Source organism: Canis lupus, chromosome 6 (assembly GCF_003254725.2).
Source record: "Canis lupus dingo isolate Sandy chromosome 6, ASM325472v2, whole genome shotgun sequence".
Lineage (NCBI taxonomy): Eukaryota > Metazoa > Chordata > Mammalia > Carnivora > Canidae > Canis > Canis lupus.
Window position 1 is genome coordinate 68,870,548 of NC_064248.1, and position 21,611 is coordinate 68,892,158.

The window sequence follows — 21,611 nt, forward strand, 5'->3', positions numbered from 1 at the left end:
AGAACTATTAAAGGAGACTATGAGTAGAAAGACCATATGTAGGAATAGGGGAAGTAGGGAGCACAAAAGCAGTAAAAATAAATATATCTATAAAAATCAGTCAAGGGACTCACAAAATAAAAGGGTATAACCTTTGACTCCATATGCCTAAAATGTTGCGGGGGAGAGGAGTAAAAACTGGGTTCAAATTTTAGTGACCATCAACTAAATATAGACTACTATATGCATCATGTGATTACAAAACTAACAGTAGCCACAAATCAAAACCCAGTAATACATATGAAAAAATAAAGAGAATGGAATCCAAGTATATCACTAAATAAAACCAGCTATCTGTGAGAGAAAAGAAAGGAACAGAGAAGAACTACAAAAACAACCATAAAATAAGTTACAAAATGCCAATAAGTACATACCTACCATGAATTACTTTGAATATAAATGAACTAAACTCTTCACTCAAAAAATACAGGGTGATAGAATGGATAAAAAAGGGATCCCTGGGTGGCACAGCGGTTTGGCGCCTGCGGGATCGAATCCCACATCGGGCTCCCTGCATGGAGCCTGCTTCTCCCTCTGCCTGTGTCTCTGCCTCTCTGTTTCTCTCTGTGTGGCTATCATGAATAAATAAATAAAATCTTTAAAAAAAAAAAAAGAATGGATAAAAAAGCAAGACCCATCTATATGCTGCCTATAAAAGACTCATTTCATACCAAAAAATACATTCAGATTAAAAGTGAATGGATGGAGAAGCATTTATCATGCAAAGAGAAGTGGAAAAAAAAAAAAAAAACAGATGAGCAATACTTCCATTGGACAAAATAGACTTTATTTATTTTTTAAAATAAGTTACATGCCCAAAATGGGGCTTGAACTCATAATCCTGAAGTCAAGAGTCGCATGCTCTAAAGACTGAGAGAAAACATGATCAGAAGGGGCAGAGAGAGAGGGAGAGAAAATCTTAAGCAGACTCTTTGCTGAGTGTGAAGGCTGATGGGGGATTCAATCTCATGACTCTGAGATCACGACCTAAAGTAGAACCAGAGTCAGATGCTTAACCAATCTGCCACCCAGGTGCCCCAACAAAATAGACTTTAAAACAAAGACTGTAAGGAAAAAAAAAGGACACTATATAATCGTAAAGAGAATAATTCAAAAAGAAGATAATAGCAAATTTTTATGCACTCAACATGGAAGCACCCAGATACAAAAGCAGCTAATAACAAACACAAATGAAATGATGGACAGTAATACAATAATAGTAGGGGACTTTAGCACCTCACTTACATTAATGGATGATTATGCAAATTTTTATTATCTCAACATGGGAGCACCCAGATACAAAAGCAGCTAATAACAAACACAAATGAAATGATTGATAGTAATACGATAATAGTAGGAGACTTTAACACCTCACTTACATCAATGGATGGATGATCCAAAAAGAAAAGGAAAGTGCCTTTCAATGACACATTGGAACAGATGGATCTAACAGACATATTTAGAACATTCCATCCTAAAACAGCAGAATATATATTCTTTTCAAGTATACAGGAACATTCTCAGACCACAGATTAGGTCACAAAACAAGCCTCTCAAGAAACTGAAAAAAAAAAAACAAAAAACAAAAAACAAAGTCATACCATGCATCTTTTCCAACCACAAATGTTTTGAAACTAGAAATCAACAATAAGATAAAATCTAGAAACAACACAAAAAACATATGGAGGCTAAGAAACTTACTACTAAAAAAATGAATGGGTCACCAAGAAATCAAAGATAAAATTTTAAAAAATACATGGTAACAAATGAAAATGAAAACAAAAATGGGGGCAGCCCAGGTGGCTCAAGCAGTTTAGCACTGCCTTTGGCCCAGGGCCTGATCCTGGAGACCCAGAATCGAGTCCCACGTCAGGCTCCTTGCATGGCGCCTGCTTCTTCCTCTGCCTGTCTCTGCTTCTTTCTCTCCTCTCTGTGTATTCTCAGAAATAAATAAATAAAATCTTTAAAAAAAAAAAAAAAAAAGAAAAGAAAACACAAATGGTCCAAAATATTTGGGATGAAGCAAAAGCTGTTATGAGAGGGAAATCGATAGCAACATAGGCCTAATCCAAGAAGCAGTAAGATCTCAAATAAACAACCTAACCTTAATACCTAACAGAGCTAGGAAAAGAAGAACAAACAAAACCTAAAACCAGTAGAAGGAAGGAAATAATAAAGATTAGAACAAAAATAAATGAAATAGAAACTAAAAAAAACAACAGAACGGATTACTGAAACCAGGACACAGCTCTTTGAAAAGATCAACAAAATGGTTTAAACCTTCAGCCAGACCCATTAAAAAAGAAAAAGACTCAAACAAAATCAGAAATGAAAGAGGAGAGGGGAAAGTGGGTGGCTCAGTCAGTTATACATCTGCCTTCATCTCAGGTCATAGTCCCAGGGTTCTAGGGTCAAGCCCCACCATGTCAGGCTCTCTGCTCATAGAGGGCCTGCTTCTCCCTCTCCTCCCCACTCATGCTCTCTCTTGCTATCTCTCTCTCTCTCCCAAATAAATAAAATCTTAAAAAAAAAAAGAAAGAAAGGAAAGAGAAATGACAACCAATACCACAGAAATACAAAGGATTATAAGAGAATATTTTGAAAAATTATATGCCAACAAATTGGATAACCTGTAAGATATGGATAAATTCCTAAAAACATATAACCTTCCAAAACTAAATCAGAAAGAAACAGAAAATTTGAACAGATCAATTAACAGCAATGAAACGGAATCACTAATCAAAAAACTCCGAACCAACAGAAGTTTAGGACCAGATGGCTTCACAGGTGAATTCTATTAAGCATTTAAAGAAAAGGTAATGCCCATTTTTCTTAAAATATTCAAAAAAATAGAAGAGGAAGGAAAGTTTCCAAATTCATTTTATGAAGCTCACATTACCCTGATACCCAAACCAGATACTCACTACAAAAAAAGAAAACTACATGTCAATATCTGTAATGAACATAGATGCAAAAATCCCAAATATTTTTATTAGAAAAATGAATCCAACAATACGTTAAATCATTCACCATAATCAAATGGGATGTATTATTCCCAGGATGCAAGGGTAGTCCAATATTCACAAGTCAATCAAAAAAAGAAAGGATAAAACCATACGATCATTTCAGCAGATACAGAAAAAGCTTTTGACAAAGTAGAGTATGCATTCATGATAAAAACCCTCAACAAAGTAACATACTTTTTTATGGGGAACATACCTCAACATAATAAAGACTGTATATGAAAAATCAATAGCTAACATCATACTCAATACCAAAACTGAGAGCTTTTCCCCTAAGATCAAGAACTTTTCTAAGACAAAGGTGTTCACTCTCACCACTTTTACTCAAGAGTACTACTGCAAGTCCTAGCCATAGCAATCAGACAAGAAAAAGAAATAAAAGGCAATCAAGTTGGTAAGGAAAAAGCAAGACTGTCACTTTTTGCAGATGACATTATGCTATATATAAGACTCCACCAAAAAACTAGAACAGATAAGTGAATTCAGTAGGGTCACAGGATACAAAATCAATATACAGAAACCTGTTGCATTTCTATAAACTAATTATGAAGTAGCAGAAAGAGAAATGAACAAAACAGTCCTATTTACAATTGCATCAAAAACTAGCTTAAAGTGGACTAAAGACTTAAACATAAGGGGCACCTGGGTGGTTCAGCTGGTTAAGCCTCCCACTCTTTTTATTATTGATTTTTAAATTATTTATTTATTTATTCAAAGACACAGAGAGAGAGGCAGAGACACAGGCAGAGGGAGAAGCAGGCTCCATGCAGGGAGCCCGATGTGGGACTCGATCCTGGGTCTCCAGGATCACACCCCAGGCTGCAAGCAGTGCCAAACCGCTGCGCCACTGGGGCTGCCCTAAGCCTCCCACTCTTGATCTCAGCTCAGGTCTTGATCTCAGGGTTGTGTGTTCAAGTCCTGCACTGGGCTCCACATTGGGTGTGGAGCCTACTTAAAAAAAAAAAAAAAGATTTAACTTAAACATAAAACCTGAAACCATGTATCTCCTAAAAGACAACACAGGGAAAAAGATCTTTGATAGTGGTCTTAACAATGATATTCTGGATATAACACCAACATCACAAGCAACAAAGACAAAAATAATTAAGTGGGATTCTATCAAACTGAAAACTTTCCGTACAGAAAAAGAAACAACAAAATGAAAAGGTAACTTACTGAATGGGAGAAAATATCTATAAACTATCTGATTAAGGAGTTAATATCCAAAATATACAAGGAATCCATACAACTCAATAGGAGAAAGAAATCCAATTAAAAACTGACAGAAATAGCCAACAGACATATGAAAAGGCCCTCAACATCATTAATCATCAGGAAAATGCAAATCAAAACCACAATGAGATACCACCTCATATCTGTTAGAATGGCTTTGATACAAAAGACAAGAGATAGTGAATACTGGCAAGGGTAAGGATAATAGGGAAGCTCACATTACCCTGCACAGTTGATGGGAATGTAAATTGGTACAGCTACTATGGAAAATAATACAGAAGTTCCTCAAAAAATTAAAATAGAACTACCATATCATCTGAGCAACCCCACTTGTGGATATATATCCAAAGGAAATTAAATCACTATTTTGAGATATCTGCACTGCCGTATTCACTGCAGTATTATTCACAATAGCCAATACATGGAAATAACCTAAATGTCCAATGACACATAAATAAAGAAGATGTAAATGTGTGTATGTGTCTGTGTGTGTAAAGTATATTATTCACCCATGATAAAGAAGGAAATCTTGCCATTTGTGACAATATGGATGGACCTGAAGGCATTAGGCTAAGTGAAATAAGTCAGAGAAAGACAAATACTGTATTCTATCACTTACATGTGGAATCTGAAAAAGCTAAACCCATAGAAACAGAGAGTAGAATGGTGGTTGCCACAGGCTGGGGGGTGAGGGAAATAGGGAAATGGTGGTCAAAGGGTACAAACTTTCAAGGAGAAGATGAAGAAATCCTGGTGATTGACTGCACAGCATGACAACTACAGCTAGCAATGCTGTATTATATACTTGAAAGTTGCTGAGAGTAAATCTTAAACATTCTCAACCCCCCCCCCACACACACACACATAATCCTGTGAGGTGATGGATGTACTGATTAATCTTACTACGGTAATTACCTCACTATATATCTATATATCTATATATCTATATCTATATATCAAATCATCATACTGTATCTCTTAAGTTTATACATTATACATCAATTATATCTCAATAAAGCTGGGAAAAAATTTTTAAAAAAGAACAGGAGATAAGGCTGTCTATATCGAATAGTAAAAGGGAGGGATATATCTTTTCTATAAAGGAAGTAGATATATTTTATCTATTTCAAACTTACAAATATAAAAATATAAGGAAAAAATAATTCAGGAGATGCTACTGTAAGCAATAGCTAAAATACAAATAAATAAAAATCTTGAGAAGATTAAAGATTATGATCAGTACTGCTTTTAAAAAAAAGCAGAGGAGGGATCCCTGGGTGATGCAGTGGTTTAGCGCCTGCCTTTGGCCCACGGCACTATCCTGGAGACCCGGGATCGAATCCCACGTCGGGCTCCCGGTGCATGGAGCCTGCTTCTCCCTCTGCCTATGTCTCTGCCTCTCTCTCTCTCTCTCTCTGTGACTATCATAAATAAATAAAAATAAAATAAAAATAAAATAAAAAATAAAAAAAGCAGAGGAGCATCTGGGTGACTCATCTGGTTGAGCATCGGACTCTTGATTTTGGCTTGGGTCATGAACTCAGGGTCGTGAGATCGAGCCCCACACTGGGCACTGCACTCAGTGCAGAATCTACTTGGGATTCTCTCTCCCTTGGCCCCTCTCCCTGCTAGCTCTCTCTCTTGCTCTTGATCTCTAATAATTTTTTTTTAATCTTAAAAATAAATAAATAAAAATAAATTTAAAAGGCAGAATCAAGGCTTAGAGTACAGAATACTGGAATATCCAAAGCTTTCTACGCTACAGCATGAACTACAGATGTGTGATAATATTTATATGAAAAAAAGAGAGCACTAATATCCAAAATCTATCATTAAAATAAAGTTATTCTAAGATAAAATTGGGCATATGATTTTTAAAGTTGTTTTAAGCAGAAAAAATTATAAATAGACGAACACTCTGTAAGCATTCTCTTTTGATACAAAATTTAAATCTCAGTAGAAAACAAATTACCCATAAATTTATAATTCATTGATCACCACTGTTTACACACTAGTGTATTTATATCTAGACTTTTTTTCTGTACCTACTTATACAATATACTCCATATACATGTTTTTTAGTTTTTTATCACTAAATTACAATCATACTCTCTGTATAAAGTTTTACATACTACTCTTAACGAATGTTCCCATGTCATTTATTAAAAATAAATGGAAACATGTTTCTGGCACTACAATATTTCAAGTTATGTATGCACCATAATGCATTAGACTATTTCCAGTTTTCCATTATTGTTAAAATGCCATAGTGATTATTGTTATATATAAATCTTTGAATCTGATCACCTTCTTGAAAGAAGTATCTAGAATTGCCTAGGTGGCATAGCTGGTTGAGTGACCAACTCTTGGTTTCAGCTCAGCTTTTGATCTCAGGGTCATGAGATCCAGCCCGAAGTGGAGCTCTGCACTCAACCTAGAGTCGGCTTGCATTTCTCTCTCCCTCTCCTTCTGCCCTTCACTTCTGCATGCTCTCCCTCTCAAATAAAAATCTTCAAGAAAAATATCTAGAAGTATGATTTCTAAGCTAAGGAACCTAAACATTTTTAAGAGTCCTAATAGAAGATATTATTTTCCAATGAGAAAATTGTCTTACGTCTAATTATGTCTCACCCATAATCCACAGTATATGACAGTGCCCTTCTAAAGTATGTGTTTACATGTTTACCTCTCTAAAAAGACTATAAACTCTTGTGCAAACTCATGTTCATGTTATATTCATTTCTGTAACCTGGTATCGACCACATAGTAAACGCTACATAAATGGCAACTGAATTACAGCACAGTGGCAAGTGTACTTTTTATGTGAAAAATAATGAGAAATTCTCATTGGAAACATACTGTCCTACCTCTGCTGCTGAAGCAAAGGAATCAGTTGATGCAACGCTCAAGGTGTCTCGCAGGCCAAATTCATCCATATTCCCCTTCATGGTGGTATCTGTATCTTTATCTTAAAAGTAAAAGAAGAAAAGTTACGAAACTGATATTCTATAGTACATCTGTCCGTCTGTCTCTTTTGCTTCTGTCTTTTCGTCTTTCTTTCATCTTTATTTAGACTAGAATTTAAAAGAAAAACAATAAATAGAAACCAGTGGCATATCATCTGATAAGATTCTCAAAGTGTATTCATTATTGAACTAATTATGAAACACTGCCAGAGGAGAAAGTGCAACAAAGCAGACATCGTTACTTTAAAAAAGGATTAAACTTTTTTTTAAGATTTATTTATTCATGAGACACACACACACACACACACACACACACAGAGACAGAGACAGAGAGAGAGAGAGAGGCAGAGACACAGGCAGAGTGAGAAGCAGGCTCCCCATAGGGAGCCTGATGCAGGACTCCATCTAGGACCCCAGGATCACACCCTGAGCCAAAGGCAGAGCTCAACCACTGAGCCACCCAGGTGTCCCAAGGGATTAAACTTAATATCAGATTTTAAAAGCTTCTGAATATGTAATAATTTACACAGGTATATAACTAGAATTGGATTATATACCATACATTGTAAAATCAGCATATGCCAGAGAAGTATGAAACACAGCAAATTAGTTGTAAGTGACTTTGCCCAAATTATGAGAACTGGTAGGTTCATTCAAATTAAATGAATTATTAACATAAAATGTTGTCTGGCCAGTCACTTGTGATAAACTTATCAACTGAAAAACAATTCAAGAAGGTATCTAGGGAAAAAAAAAAAAAAAAGAAGATGAAGGTATCTAGGCCTGGGTGGCTCAGCTGGTTAAGTAGCTGATTGCTGGTTTCAGCTCCAGTCATGATCCTGGGATCCTGGAATCCAGTCCCAAGTCAGGCTTCACACTCGGCAGGGAGTCTGTCTGTAGATTCTCTCTCCCTTTCCCTCTGCACCTCCCCCTGGTCATTCTCTTTCTGATAGATAGATAGAATCTATCAGAATTCTCTTCTGGCTACCTGAAGGTCAAATATAATTGTCCCAATGATTATAAGAGCTGAAAAGTTTAAGTACATTGGCAAATGATTTATCTGGCCATGTCAAGACAGTCTATCTATTAACATATGCAACATTCTGAATGTGAGTTTCAAAATCTTCACATACTATCATCAGGAACCTGGTAACACTGGATTTTCAAATAAATATTAAACTTACTTATAGATGTGTCTACATTGTAGCAAACAAATGATATTAAAGTACAAAAAAGCAAAAAACAAAATATATACTGATTTTTCTTACTGATTCTCAATCTGCTAAATTTGTCAGATACTTTATCTTCTTTAAAAAGGAACCAGAAATCTCTCTGGCTTTCATTCATCCAAATTTCTATTCCATCATTTTTCCCAAAATAAAGTTCATTACCTTTACCAGAAATTTTCCAAGTCCTATTTAAAACCCTCAAATACCAGAAAACATTGACTTTTGTGATTCTGTATAGGAAATGTAGAGTTTTTTAAATGCAAACCATTAATTTAATTTAAACTCAGAAGTTTTACAACCAACTTCTATTCCAAACTGTAAACCAGCAGAAAAAGCAAATAAGCCATTATTGGCACAAGGTTCATTCCTCTTAGGTATTGGTTATTTTACCATACACATAGCATATTCTTTTTCCTACTTTATATTTAGTGAGCCCATATTTGACAATTTAACCTTTATCTTCCAAGTTTAAGGTATAATTGTTTTCAGATGAAGTTTACATCAATCTTTTTAAAGTACCCAACTTCACAGCTTAAAATCCTTCTACTGATAAATGACTATTTACAGAACAAAATCAGAAATTAATTATTTTCAAAAATATACACTCTTTTAGGAATTTAAATTTTACATTGAACTTGAGAACAAAACAACATAATTAGTTTTATGCTTATAAACAGTATAAGATGGGTATTTCTGGACATTCAATTACTCAGAAAAATTCCCATTATTTTCTTTTCAGAGTATATGGGATTTTAAAAAATGCACAAACTTTGGAATAAATCATTTATAAAACTGAACTGGCATTTACAACTTTCAAACCTTTATCTTCTTAGTTATTTTTCCTTTGTTAGTATTAGTGTGCAAAATGAAATCACAGTACAATTTTCATTATGCCAAACCTCTTTTAAAGCAGGATTAAGTTACAAGTCAATTAAGTTAAATCTTGGTTCCATATGACTTTTGCTATTTTCAGAGTGGAACACAGACATTTATCTTATGTCACTTTACCTTTCAGACATTACCCAGGGGCTGTTAAAAGTCTGTTTTACTTCACTCAACAGTAACCAGCTAGTACTTTACTCAAAAAAAAAAAAAAAAAAAAAAATCCTAACAAAGAAAAATGGCTGGAAGGAATTGGAAAGATTTATTCATTAAATCTAATTTCGTAAACCACAGACCATACCTCTCATTTCAGTAATTGTTATGATTCCTGGAATGGCAGCTTAAGTTATGAAGAGAAATAATACATCTGTTTTTTAGATAAGCCAATAAAAAGCATAAAGAAAGAATACTGAACAAGATTTCAAACTACCCACTTTCATGAATCAAGTTAAAATTTAAAATACTCTTTCCAAAAAGTATAAACTCTAGATTGTAGTACTGAAAGACAGGGACAGGATGGAAAACTGAAAACGAATGGCTTCATGTTAGTCAATATTTTCAGAAACATTTTATCAAATTTTTCTTAGCAGAAAAAAGTTGCAAACACCACATTATCATTACACATCTAATAGAATGATATAAATTGGAAAAAATGGCAAATTTGTTTGTTTGTTAAGGGTGTACAGGAATGGAAACTCACATACTCCTGATAGAAATGTCAACTGGTAGAACCACTTTGGAGAGTTTGGCAGCATTTCTGTAAGTTCAAGACTGCATTCTCTGTGGTTAGCAATTCTATCCTTAGGTGTTTTTTTTTTTTTTTTTTTTACACAGAAATCCATGTTTATATGCAAAAGAATGTAACACCACAGCTTATAACAATTCCAAATTAGAAAAAACCCACAATTGTCCATCAACCATAGAATACATGAATTGGGGTATATTCAAACAATGAAATACTGTACAACAATAGAGAATTGCTGCTATATGAAAGAACAAGGATGAATCTCACATGTTGAGTGAAGAATTATACGTACGATTTTATTCACATAAAATTCAAAAACAGCAAAATTAAACTACAGTGCTCAACATTTAGTTGGTCAAACTGTAAGAAAAGCCAGGAGGTAATGAGAATGAGCATCAGGACAGTGGTTAGTTTTAGGTGTATAAGGGAGGGCTGTTGACTGGGACTGGATACAAGGGGACCTTCTAGGGAGTTGTCAATGTTTTACTTTATTATTATTATTATTATTATTATTATTATTATTATTTGAGATTTTATTTTTTTAAAACAATCTCTACACTCAATGTGGGGCTCAAACTCAAACCTGAGATAAAAAGTCACATGCTCCACCAACTGAGCCAGCCAGGTCCCCTGGCAATGTTTTAATTTTTTTTTTTAATTTTTATTTATTTATGATAGTCACACAGAGAGAGAGAGAGAGGCAGAGACACAGGCAGAGGGAGGAGCAGGCTCCATGCACCGGGAACCCGATGTGGGACTCGATCCCGGGTCTCCAGGATCGCGCCCTGGGCCAAAGGCAGGCGCCAAACCGCTGCGCCACCCAGGGATCCCCAATGTTTTAATTTTTAAAGTTTTGTTTGTTTGTTTGTTTGTTTGTTTTAGATTTTATTTATATGAAAGAGAGAGAGATAGTTAGCAGGGGGAGAGGCAAAGGGAAAGGGAGAAAGAGACTCCCACTGAGCGGGAAACCCCATGTGGTGCTTAATCCCAGGCCCCCAAGATCAGACGTTTAACCCACTGAGCCACGCAGGCACCTCTGCAATGTTTTATTTTTTGATCTACATGATAGCTACACAAGAGAGTGGGATAAATCACTATGCTTTTTTGTTTTGTGTATTTTCCCCTAAGTGTTTACATAGAAGGAAGGAAAACAATGCATCTATATATCTTGCCCCCAAATGGCTGAAAGCAGAAAAGACAATGAAGTATTTCAGTGTTGACAGTAAAGCTATAAATTATTTAGACATGAGGGCGCCTGGGTGGCTCAGTAGGTCAACCATCTGATCCTGGGGTCCTGGAATGGAGCCTGCTTCTCACTCTCCCTCTGCCCCTCCCTTCCACTCATGTGCTCTCTCACTCTGGTCTCTCTCTCTCAAATAAATAAAATCTCTAAAAAATTATTAGACATGAGTTTTATTCTCTGATAGAGGAAGCACCTATAGTGATGCTAAGTTCAAAAAGTCAAAGGATCTGATGAGTCTGTAAGTATAATAGCAAATTGAAAATAATTTATCTGAAAAGAAAAAAGGAAAAAGTTTATCTGTATCCCATAGTAGAATACCAGTAGTTGTGGGAGACTCCAATGTCATGCAGGTACTACTTACAGCCTTCTTCCTCCTGGCTTATCAATATTTCTTTGCTATTTAGTAATTGGTGTAGAATTTTAAGCAGGAATGTTTTGGTGGGGATAATCACTATTTGCAGGAAGAAGACATAGAAACTAAGCTATGCTTGCTATTTAATGGCAGTAACAATGTGATGAAACCAATATACATTTATTTTACACTTACTATTTGCCAGAAACCAAGTTACATGCTTTACATACATTATCTCATAATTCTTAAACTAATCCTTTGAGTTAGCTACTATTCTTTTTTTCATTTTATATATCCAGAGGCTACCGTACAGAAATGTTAAGTGTTGATCCATACTCACACAGTTAAGAAATGGAATGGCAGGATTCAAAACAGGTCATCGGACACCAGATTCCATGCTATGAAACTATGGAGCTGTGGTGTCCAACATAATTGAGCACATGAAATGTAGCTAGTCAGAATTGAAATGTCCTTTAAGTGTAATATACACAATTCTGAAAGCTCTGTACCAAAAAAAAAATCTTATTACTATAAATCAGGTTTAAGAAAATGTATTAATTTCACCTCTTTAATTTTACTTTTTCATGTGCCTCCTGGAATATTTAAATTACCTTTGTCTCTTACATTGTATTTCTATTGGAGAGTACTGTTAGAGCATTCCTTTCTCATATCTTATCTCAGTGCAAAGAGTTTACAAGTCCTTTACAGCATTCAGACTCAACTCACATTTTCTGAGTGCCTAATAGTAGTGGCCATGGCATTCTGCTAAATGCTTTCACAGGCTCTTACATTTAGTATGTGTAACTGTTAGACAGGAATAGCCTAATTAGGTACAAGAATGCTTTATTGAAACTAAAACAAAAAAAGCCATTTTCCAATCAACAATCTTCAATGGCTCCTCATCTGGTTTTCAAAGCTTCCCATAATTTCTGCTCACCTTACCTAACCTTGTTCTCTATTAATTACTAAAAGACCTTTCAGCTTTGATTGTACTATATCCTGTACTATTATACTATATTATATACTATCATACTATATATTATATAATGTGTACTATATGCCATTTAGTATACTTTGTATTATACCAAATTATATATGGTACACATAGTACCATATATAATACTATACTAATACTAGTATACTATATTATAATACATAATATAGTAATATACTATAGTATACTATACTAATATTTTATACTATATTATACTAATACTATACTATTCACTATACCTCATAGGTAGAAATAAAATCCTACCTCATAGGATTAAATGAGTTAGTACGCATAAAGTAAGCATTCAATAAATATCAGCTATTCATATTACTGTGTAAAAGATAAGAATATGTACAATTTATTTTTTTAAAAGATTTTATTTATTTATTCATGAGAGAGAGAGAAAGAGGCAGAGACACAGGTAGAGGGAGAAGCAGGCTCCATGCAGGGAGCTCAATGTGGGACTTGATCACACCCTTGAGCCAAAGGCAGATGCTCAAACACTGAACCACCCAAGCATCCCAGTATATGTACAATTTAATACGCTATCTGAATTTTTTTTTTTTTTGAGAGAGAGAGAGAGTGTGGAAGCATGGAAAGTGGTTTAGGGCAGGTGGGGGCAGAGGGAGAAAGAGAATCTTAAGCAGGCTCCATATCCAGTGCAGAACCCAACATGGGGCTTCATCTCACAACCCTGAGATCACAACCGGAGCCAAAACCAAGAGTCAAGCGGTTAACCACTGAGGCACCCAGGCACCCCTCCACTACCTGAATTTTTACTTAACAATTGCCTGAATATATAGCCTGTCTGACCAGCTGAACTGAAACAACTATTTATGGACTTCCTCATCTTTCATCTTTTTTTTTCCTGATGGTTCCTACAGTTCTCAATAGAGCATTCAACAGATTGCAAATACTTCAATATTTGATATAAACTAAATAAAACTTGTTATTTGACCATCCCTAAGAAATGAAAATCCCTATTTTTTTCCTTTTTTTTTTTTTTAATTTTATTTATTTATGATAGTCACACAGAGAGAGAGAGAGAGAGAGAGAGGCAGAGACACAGGCAGAGGGAGAAGCAGGCTCCATGCACCGGGAGCCTGACGTGGGATTCGATCCCGGGCCTCCAGGATCGCGCCCTGGGCCAAAGGCAGGCGCCAAACCGCTGCGCCACCCAGGGATCCCCTATTTTTTTCCTTTTTAAAAAAAGTTATTTATTTATTCATGAGAGACACAGAAAGAGAGAGGCAGAGACACAGGCAGAGGGAGGAGGAGGCTCCCTGCAGGGAGCCCGATGTGGGACTTGATCCCAGGACCCCGGGATCACGCCCTAAGCCAAAGACAGATGCTCAATCACTGAGCCACCCAGGCATCTCTGAAAATCCCTATTTTAAAAAGCCTTTCCTGTATCTCCCCTGAATCATTTTGCCTATTACATTACTCTTACTTCTTTTCAGAGTCCTGTTAAAATTCTTTTCTCAGTACTCAGCTCTAAATTAAACTTATACTTTTTTGGAAACCTAAAATATATGATGTCAAATCTTTAACCTTAGAAGTGCCTAAAATAGTTTCCAAATAATTGGGGGATTGGGATCCCTGGGTGGCGCAGCGGTTTGGCGCCTGCCTTTGGCCCAGGGCGCGATCCTGGAGACCCGGGATCGAATCCCACATCAGGCTCCCGGTGCATGGAGCCTGCTTCTCCCTCTGCCTGTGTCTCTGCTTCTCTCTCTCTCTCTCTCTGTGTGACTATCATAAATAAATTAAAATTAAAAAAAAAAAACCAACAACAAATAATTGGGGGATTAAATATAAAAAATATACTATAAGTTATCACATTTTTATTTTTCTTTCTTCTTCTTCTTCTTCTTTTTTTTTTTTTTTAGTGATCTCTATGCCCAACCTGAGGCTTGAACTCATGTCCCTGAGATTAAGAGTAGCGTACTTTACCAACTGAGCCAGCCAGCCGCCCCAACCCTAAAACTTTTTAAAACATTGCTTTACCTATCTCAATCACTCGAACTTTTAAAACATTCATGCATAGACATATGCTATGTTCTTCTTTGGAAGGACACTAAAAGTATGTTTACTTTTAACTCGACAGTCACACATTTTAGGCCAAAAATCTGACTGGATTCAAGCCTTGTTCCTTCTTTCACAATCTCATAATTCACGTATTACTTAAGCCTTTTTCAAAGCAGAATTTGCTTGAAAGTTAAAAAAAAAAAAAGAGAAAGAAAGAAAAAAACTGAGAAGACACTTCAACCTTGGAACTTAGAACTTCAGGCCTACCTACATGTACTTCTTTAAACCAATCCAAATGGATTTTCTGCATGTCTCACTTTTGCCACCCCTAGGCACATTCTATCTTCTGTCGCTTAAGAAGCCATCAGGTCTATTTTAACCTCAGTAGATTCTAGTGGAGATTCCAAAGATGCCACTCTTTTAAAATCCAGGCTGTCCACTGTGGGTTTTATAACACCAGCAAAAAGAGGAAAGCTGCCAAATGTCTCAATGTCATCTGACTTCTATGTCAGCAGCTATTCCCCAGATGATTTTTAGCGACTTAAATAAGATTTGGAACCTTGTCTTTTCTATCGTTTAAGAAAAGTGGAAAAGTTCCTGCTGCCGACAAGACAAAGTTATTTTCCAGTCTGCTACAATCTGCTAAAATAATTAAGAAATCTTGAAAACTACTGCTGCTCTTTGTCCATCTATATGACTATGACTACCTGCCCCATGTATATACTATGGACAGCTGTTTAGTTAGTTTTAAAATGCTATAGTATTAGTTTTAGAAGGAAAAAAAAAGTTGGAATACAAAAAATTTAAAACAACATAATTTTAGGAAGTAAAAGAACAAAGAGAGCCAGGATATGGTATTTTCTTGATTTTTCCCTCTATGTATCTTAATATTGAAAAGAATAACAATGAAATCCACTGAAACCAAAGAAAAAACTCATCAGTTCTTGATGTGTTACAACTTATAGTTTTGACTATGTGAAATAACACATGTACAAAGCAGCCTGGTACTATTGATCTACCCAAAAGAGATTTCTAAAACAGTTGTCTCTGGCTTTCCCTATTTATCAAAACTTCTTATATGCCATGACTGCCCAATATAACAACTGTGATTCCTAACTGGGAAATACAGCTGCCAATGTAAAATGAGTAATAAAAGGAAAGAAAAAGGAATAACAGCATTTTCACCATTTTTTAGCAGAAAAAGAAAAGACTGGATAACCCAAAGTGGAACAAAGAGTAAGGTAAGGTCTGCAGTTATAGAGACTTGAACAGGGTCACTAGCGAGAGCTGGTCACTTTGTACACTACACAAAAGACACTGGCCAATGAGACAAGTCAGGGCAAAAATCCAGTCCATATCCTGGGCCTGCATCTTCTAGGATGAAGGTGAACCTTTTTCTTATCACAAAAGTGCCCTAAGGGGCTACATTGGCCTTTTTCTAGATCATACAATGGTCTCATGTTAGTCTATGACTTGGAAATCCAGGCTAATAAGATGTAACTTGAATACAAAAGAGGCAAAGGCAAACAGCAGGAATTTCTCTTGTTTCTGGCACCCCAACTATTTTCATTACAGTGTTTTCAGCTCTGACCCATTTTGACTTATATATAACAATAGTCTGTAGTATTATAAACACTTTGATATTAAGATGAACCATAAGACATAGGAGGACATTATTAAGCCAAATTTCTTAAATGTTCTGCAATTTGTACTCTGTATATTTAGAAGTCTGAGTATACAAATTAAGCCTGTAATTCATGTCACTCCCTAAAAATAAACCCTCAGGGAGTTTATGCTCCGACCACAGTGATTCTGCAGGAAAGGAAAAGGACAAGGTCTTGGAGGGTCAACTCTGGGTTGTCTGACATTTGATTCAAGATGATAGGTTGAGTTATTTCCTCTTGCTGCCAAGCTCTTTCAATATTACTAAATGTTCTATCTGGCTACTTATCAAAAGAGAAGAATAACGTCTCTCTAGTGGTCAGGAGGTCCCACTTTATAGTTTTTCTGTTCTCTGCCAGAGAATTTGTGCAGTCAGTACTAGTATGGAAAAACCTCTAATTTTCCCTTATAGGAGGCGTCACTCTCTCAATGAAATCCTTTGCATAAGAGAGCAGAAAGATGGATAAAATATTTAAACTTTACCAGTCAACACTTCCATAATCTCCCATAAACACATAAATTTGATTATGACTTCTTATAATTCTCAGTGGCTCCTTTTGCCTAAAGTTACAAAACAAGGACCTTCATTATGTATCTCCTGCTCACTTTCCTTGATTCACTTCTCACCACTTCCCTACATATTCTATATTCCCAAGAACTAACAGGCTTAACTCATTATTTGCTCTGCTTGAAATGCCCCTTTCTTAATTATCTTTCTGGTGGATGATCTTTCTTCAAGTGTCACACCTGTGAAGACTTCCTTGAGCCCCAAGATGAATAATATATGCTTTTCTTTGCTGTTTTTGTAGCACTTTCTAAAAGCATTATTATAGTACTTAGTCTACTGTGCTATACAATTTTTTAATGCCTACACAGCTCCAAAACTAGACTGTGCTGCTTAAACAAGGATGAAATCTTCATTCTTGTCTATCCAGTGCCCTATAATATAGTTGACATATATTAGGCAATCAAATGTTTGCTAAATAAATACTTGAGACCTAAGATCCTATGACTTCATTCTGTTCAAAAAATAGATTATAATGAGTCCTAAACATGTATCTGAAATATGCAAAGCAATACTGCAAAACTATAAAAATTTCTGGTTTGTTTTTAAGGGCTAAATTTGTTCCTACACATCAGTATGAAAGAATCTCAAAGTTCTTTGCTCAGCCAAAAAAACAATATTTATCAAACTTATGGCTTTGGATTTGCTTGCTAATACAGCTATTACAAATAACTACTCTTCATAGAAAATATAAGCAAACTATGAAGCCCAATTTATTTTAGAAGAAATCTAATTACAGTGTAGATTAACAAACTTGAACTTAATTTCCATAACCCTTATCAACTAGAGGCACTTGAGCAGCTCAATCAGTTAAGCATCTGACTTTGGCTCAGGTCATGATCTTGGGGTTCTAGGACTGAGCCCCACATGAGGCTCCCTGCTCAGCTGGGAGTTTGCATCTCCCTTTCCCTCTGATCCTCACTCCACTGTGCTCTCTTTCTCTCTCTCTCAAATAAATAAAATCTTTAACAAAAACAAAACAAAACAGCCTTTCAACTAAATCATGTCTCCAAGAAAATGCTAGCAAGCTTCATTTGTTGTTAATCAGGTTTATTTCCACACTGGTATTAAATTCAGCAATTTGGTCCAGCCCTAACAGCCTAAGCAAAGTGAGTAAAAAATAAACTTAATCCTGAATGTACTGTTACTGAAATAAACTATCAAACCATGTAATGATGCATACATTGCATGATACAATGATAACAGGAGTTTCCTGAAATATACATTATTTCTTGGTGTTAGGTTTTAACCTCATATTTAACTAATCTCTCACTAGTTATTGTGACCAACTAAAGCCTAATTTTTCCCAAAATAATTAAGATAATTTCTGTTTAACATGAAAGATAAATATTTTATTGTGCAATATTTGATATGTACAAAAATTATATATGTAGCATAGATGTGTATTTTGAATCAAAACAGTATAACAAACAAACATATGTGGGGTTTTTTAAAAGATTTATTTATTTTAGAGAGAGAGCAAGAGGGTGCACATGAATGGGGCAAGGGCAGAGGGAGAGAATCTCCAGCAGACTCTGCCCTGAGCATGGAACCAGATGAAGGGCTGATCCCATGACCTGTGAGATCATGACCTGATCCTAAACCAAGAGTCGGACACTCAACTGACTGAGCCACGCAGGTGCCCCACTACAACAAACATCTGTGACTCTACCATCCATTTACAGCCACTCTTCAAAATTTATAAAATTATTTACTTAAAAGGAAAAATAATATAGTCATGAAGTACTGTACATATCTTACCTGATATTCATGATATGTATACAGGTTTCCAAGTTAATTTAAAAGATATTCAAAATATTTCAGCAAAAAAATAGCAGCAGAGGGCAGCCCTGGTGGCGCAGTGGTTTAGCGCCGCCTAAAGCCCAGGGTGTGATCCTGGAGATCCGGGATCGAGTCTCACGTCAGGCTTCCTGCGTGGAGCCTGCTTCTCCCTCTGCCTGTGTCTCTGCCTCTCTCTCGCTCTCTCTGAATAAATAAATAAATAAATAAATCTTTAAAAAAAAATAGCAGCAGATAACAAAAGATAATCACATGTCCCAAACAAGATCTGGTTACTTTCCAGTTCTTATCTGAGGCTCTTAAACAGGCCGAGGGCATATCAGTTGGAAAGTACGGGAAAGAATGGAGGTAAGAAGGAAAAGTTAAAAGAAGGATCTCATGCTTTGGGGAAGGAGTTCTGAGTCTTATGAAATAGCTCAGTACTGAGGCATATACTAACCTATATGGCTTTCTAACTGCTTAGTAAAATTAAGTCTTAACTGTCCAATCACACTAGAGGCAATCTGAAGACAGGGACTTTAGCCCTTATTTCATCTGACTACCATTATATGTAAGGCAAAGTAAAGTTGAATAAATAGTACCAACTTGATTTTTAAGCAATCATTTGCCTTCACAGTCTTCATGAAACCCTGCCATCAACACTCCTGTACCTCACTGGGAGGTGACAGTAACAGAAACACAGTCTTTGATTCTGTGTGGTGGGACAGCTAACTTGTAGTCTTTCTACACGGCTCTCTTCAGATGTAAAAAGAACCAAAAAATCTACCCAAAGCAGTAAGATGGGGGCAGAATACAAAAGAAAAAGAAAAGAGAAAGCTTAAGTGTGGAAAAGAAAAGTAAAAATAAACATGCTATCATCCACAGGTATATGTTCCAGATAAAAATTCCAAAAGAAACTATAACAAGTTACTGGTGGTAGAAATAGTAAGAGGTCAGAAGGGTTTTGATAATTTTCAACTACAAATACCAGCAACATTTTAGATACTGACAACAAAAAATCAGCAAATATAAATTTAAAAATATATACCATGTACAATGACAACTAAACATAAGGGCCTTAATAAAAATACAGAACACCTTTATGAAGGAAATTATAAAAAGTCATGAAAAACATAAAAGACTTAAAGAAATGAAGAACCATACTATATCTCTAGATGGAAACATTAATATTATGAAGATTAAATTCTTCCACAGACTGACCTATAAATGCAATGTAATCAAAATCCCCAGAGGCTTTCATGAAACTTGACAAGGTGTCCTAAACTTCACACAGAAAAGCAAAGGGCTAAGAATAGCAAAGCAATTCTTAAAAAAGAACACAGTGAATGGACTCACCCTGCCAGGTGTCAAGACTCATAATAAAACTATATAAAGCTACAGTAATGAAGACACTATGAAACCAAGGCAGGAACAAACAGACTAACAGAACAGAGTCCACACATTTAACACAACCCGACACATGACAGGGGCATTTCAAATCAGTGAGAAAAAGATATATTAGACATTGAATGGTGCTGAGGAAACAACTTATTTACATGTTAAAAAAAAATGGCTCCTGGTAGATTAAACACCTAAATATAAAAAGCAAAACTTCAGAGAACCTCTGGAGAATATAGTGGAGTAGAAGGATCCTAGTAAGGATTCCACAAATGGGGATCCCTGGGTGGTGCAGCGGTTTGGCGCCTGCCTTTGGTCCAGGGCGCGATCCTGGAGACGTGGGATCGAATCCCACGTCGGGCTCCCGGTGCATGGAGCCTGCTTCTCCCTCTGCCTGTGTCTCTGCCTCTCTCTCTCTCTCTCTCTCTCTCTCTGACCATCATAAAAAAAATAAATAAATAAAAAGGATTCCACAAATGCCCCTAGATAACAACCACATCAACATAAATAACCCAGAACATGACCGAACACTGACATAATAGACCACAGCTAAATGTAGAGAAAAGGCCACACCAAAGACGGGAGAAGGGCAGAGACATGGTCAGGAACCAAAGAAACCCACAAATTATCCACGGGAGGGACACAGTGGGCACAAATAGGTGAAAGGGGGTAGATCCCCACACCAAGCACTCCAGGCACTAGAAAGACAATCTCAATTATGTTTGGTTTTGAAAACCAGAGGAGGCTAACTTTATGAGTTCTTAAAATCTGTGGGGCTTCACACCTGGAACTGAGGCATAGGAGACTGAGTTCCCACCCTTAAAGAGTTGACAACAAACAACCCCACTAAGATATAGCATAGAAGCAGCAGTGTGAAGAACACCTGGTGTATACGGGAAGAAGCATGTGCTGAAAGGGCAGGGATCTTTGGGAGACTTCTCTAAGAACAAAAAGTTGGCAGGTACCATTTCCCTCCCTTGCTCTACAGCCTAGATACAAGGACGTCCATGGGAACCAACGCAGCTGGAGCAAGCTCTAGCTAGCTTGCTAACAGTGCAACTTTCTCAGCACTCATCTGCAGATCTACTCCTCCAAAGCTGCCAGCCTGAACAGGAGTTTTTTGGGTTTCCTCCCAGGGCAGATCTTCATAAAACTTTCTAACACCCCATCCCCACCCCTATATTCTCTTGAGGACCTACACCCCATAACAGGCCCTTGGCCAGAGTCCATCCAAAGTCCATCCATGCCAAAAGCCTGCCGGTGTGAAAAGAGCCCCAAAAGGGGCCAGCACACCCCAAAGTTACTCCTGCCTTGGGAGAGGGGAAGATAACCATATGTGCCAATCTGACTGCTGCTCCAGACATAGGGTCTGACTGCAGGTCCCACCCAAAAACAAAAGCCTCTCAGAAAACAACACAGGGAAAGCACCCTGCAGTTTGGTGCTACTGCATCTCTGGCAAATGCCTGGTCTGACTC

The 21,611-nt window shown here is 36.5% G+C and overlaps 1 protein-coding gene across 3 annotated transcripts in view; it reads right to left on the minus strand.

Annotated features, from left to right (window-relative positions):
• The window catches only part of MIGA1 (mitoguardin 1), an 86,888-nt gene that overhangs the window by 27,206 nt on the left and 38,071 nt on the right, over positions 1–21,611 (minus strand). For all 3 annotated transcript variants that reach the window (XM_025417934.3, XM_025417932.3, XM_025417933.3), the window contains exon 8: positions 7,163–7,263. In XM_025417934.3, coding sequence (XP_025273719.3) covers positions 7,163–7,263 — 101 coding nt within the window. The remainder of the gene's footprint in view (positions 1–7,162; positions 7,264–21,611) is intronic.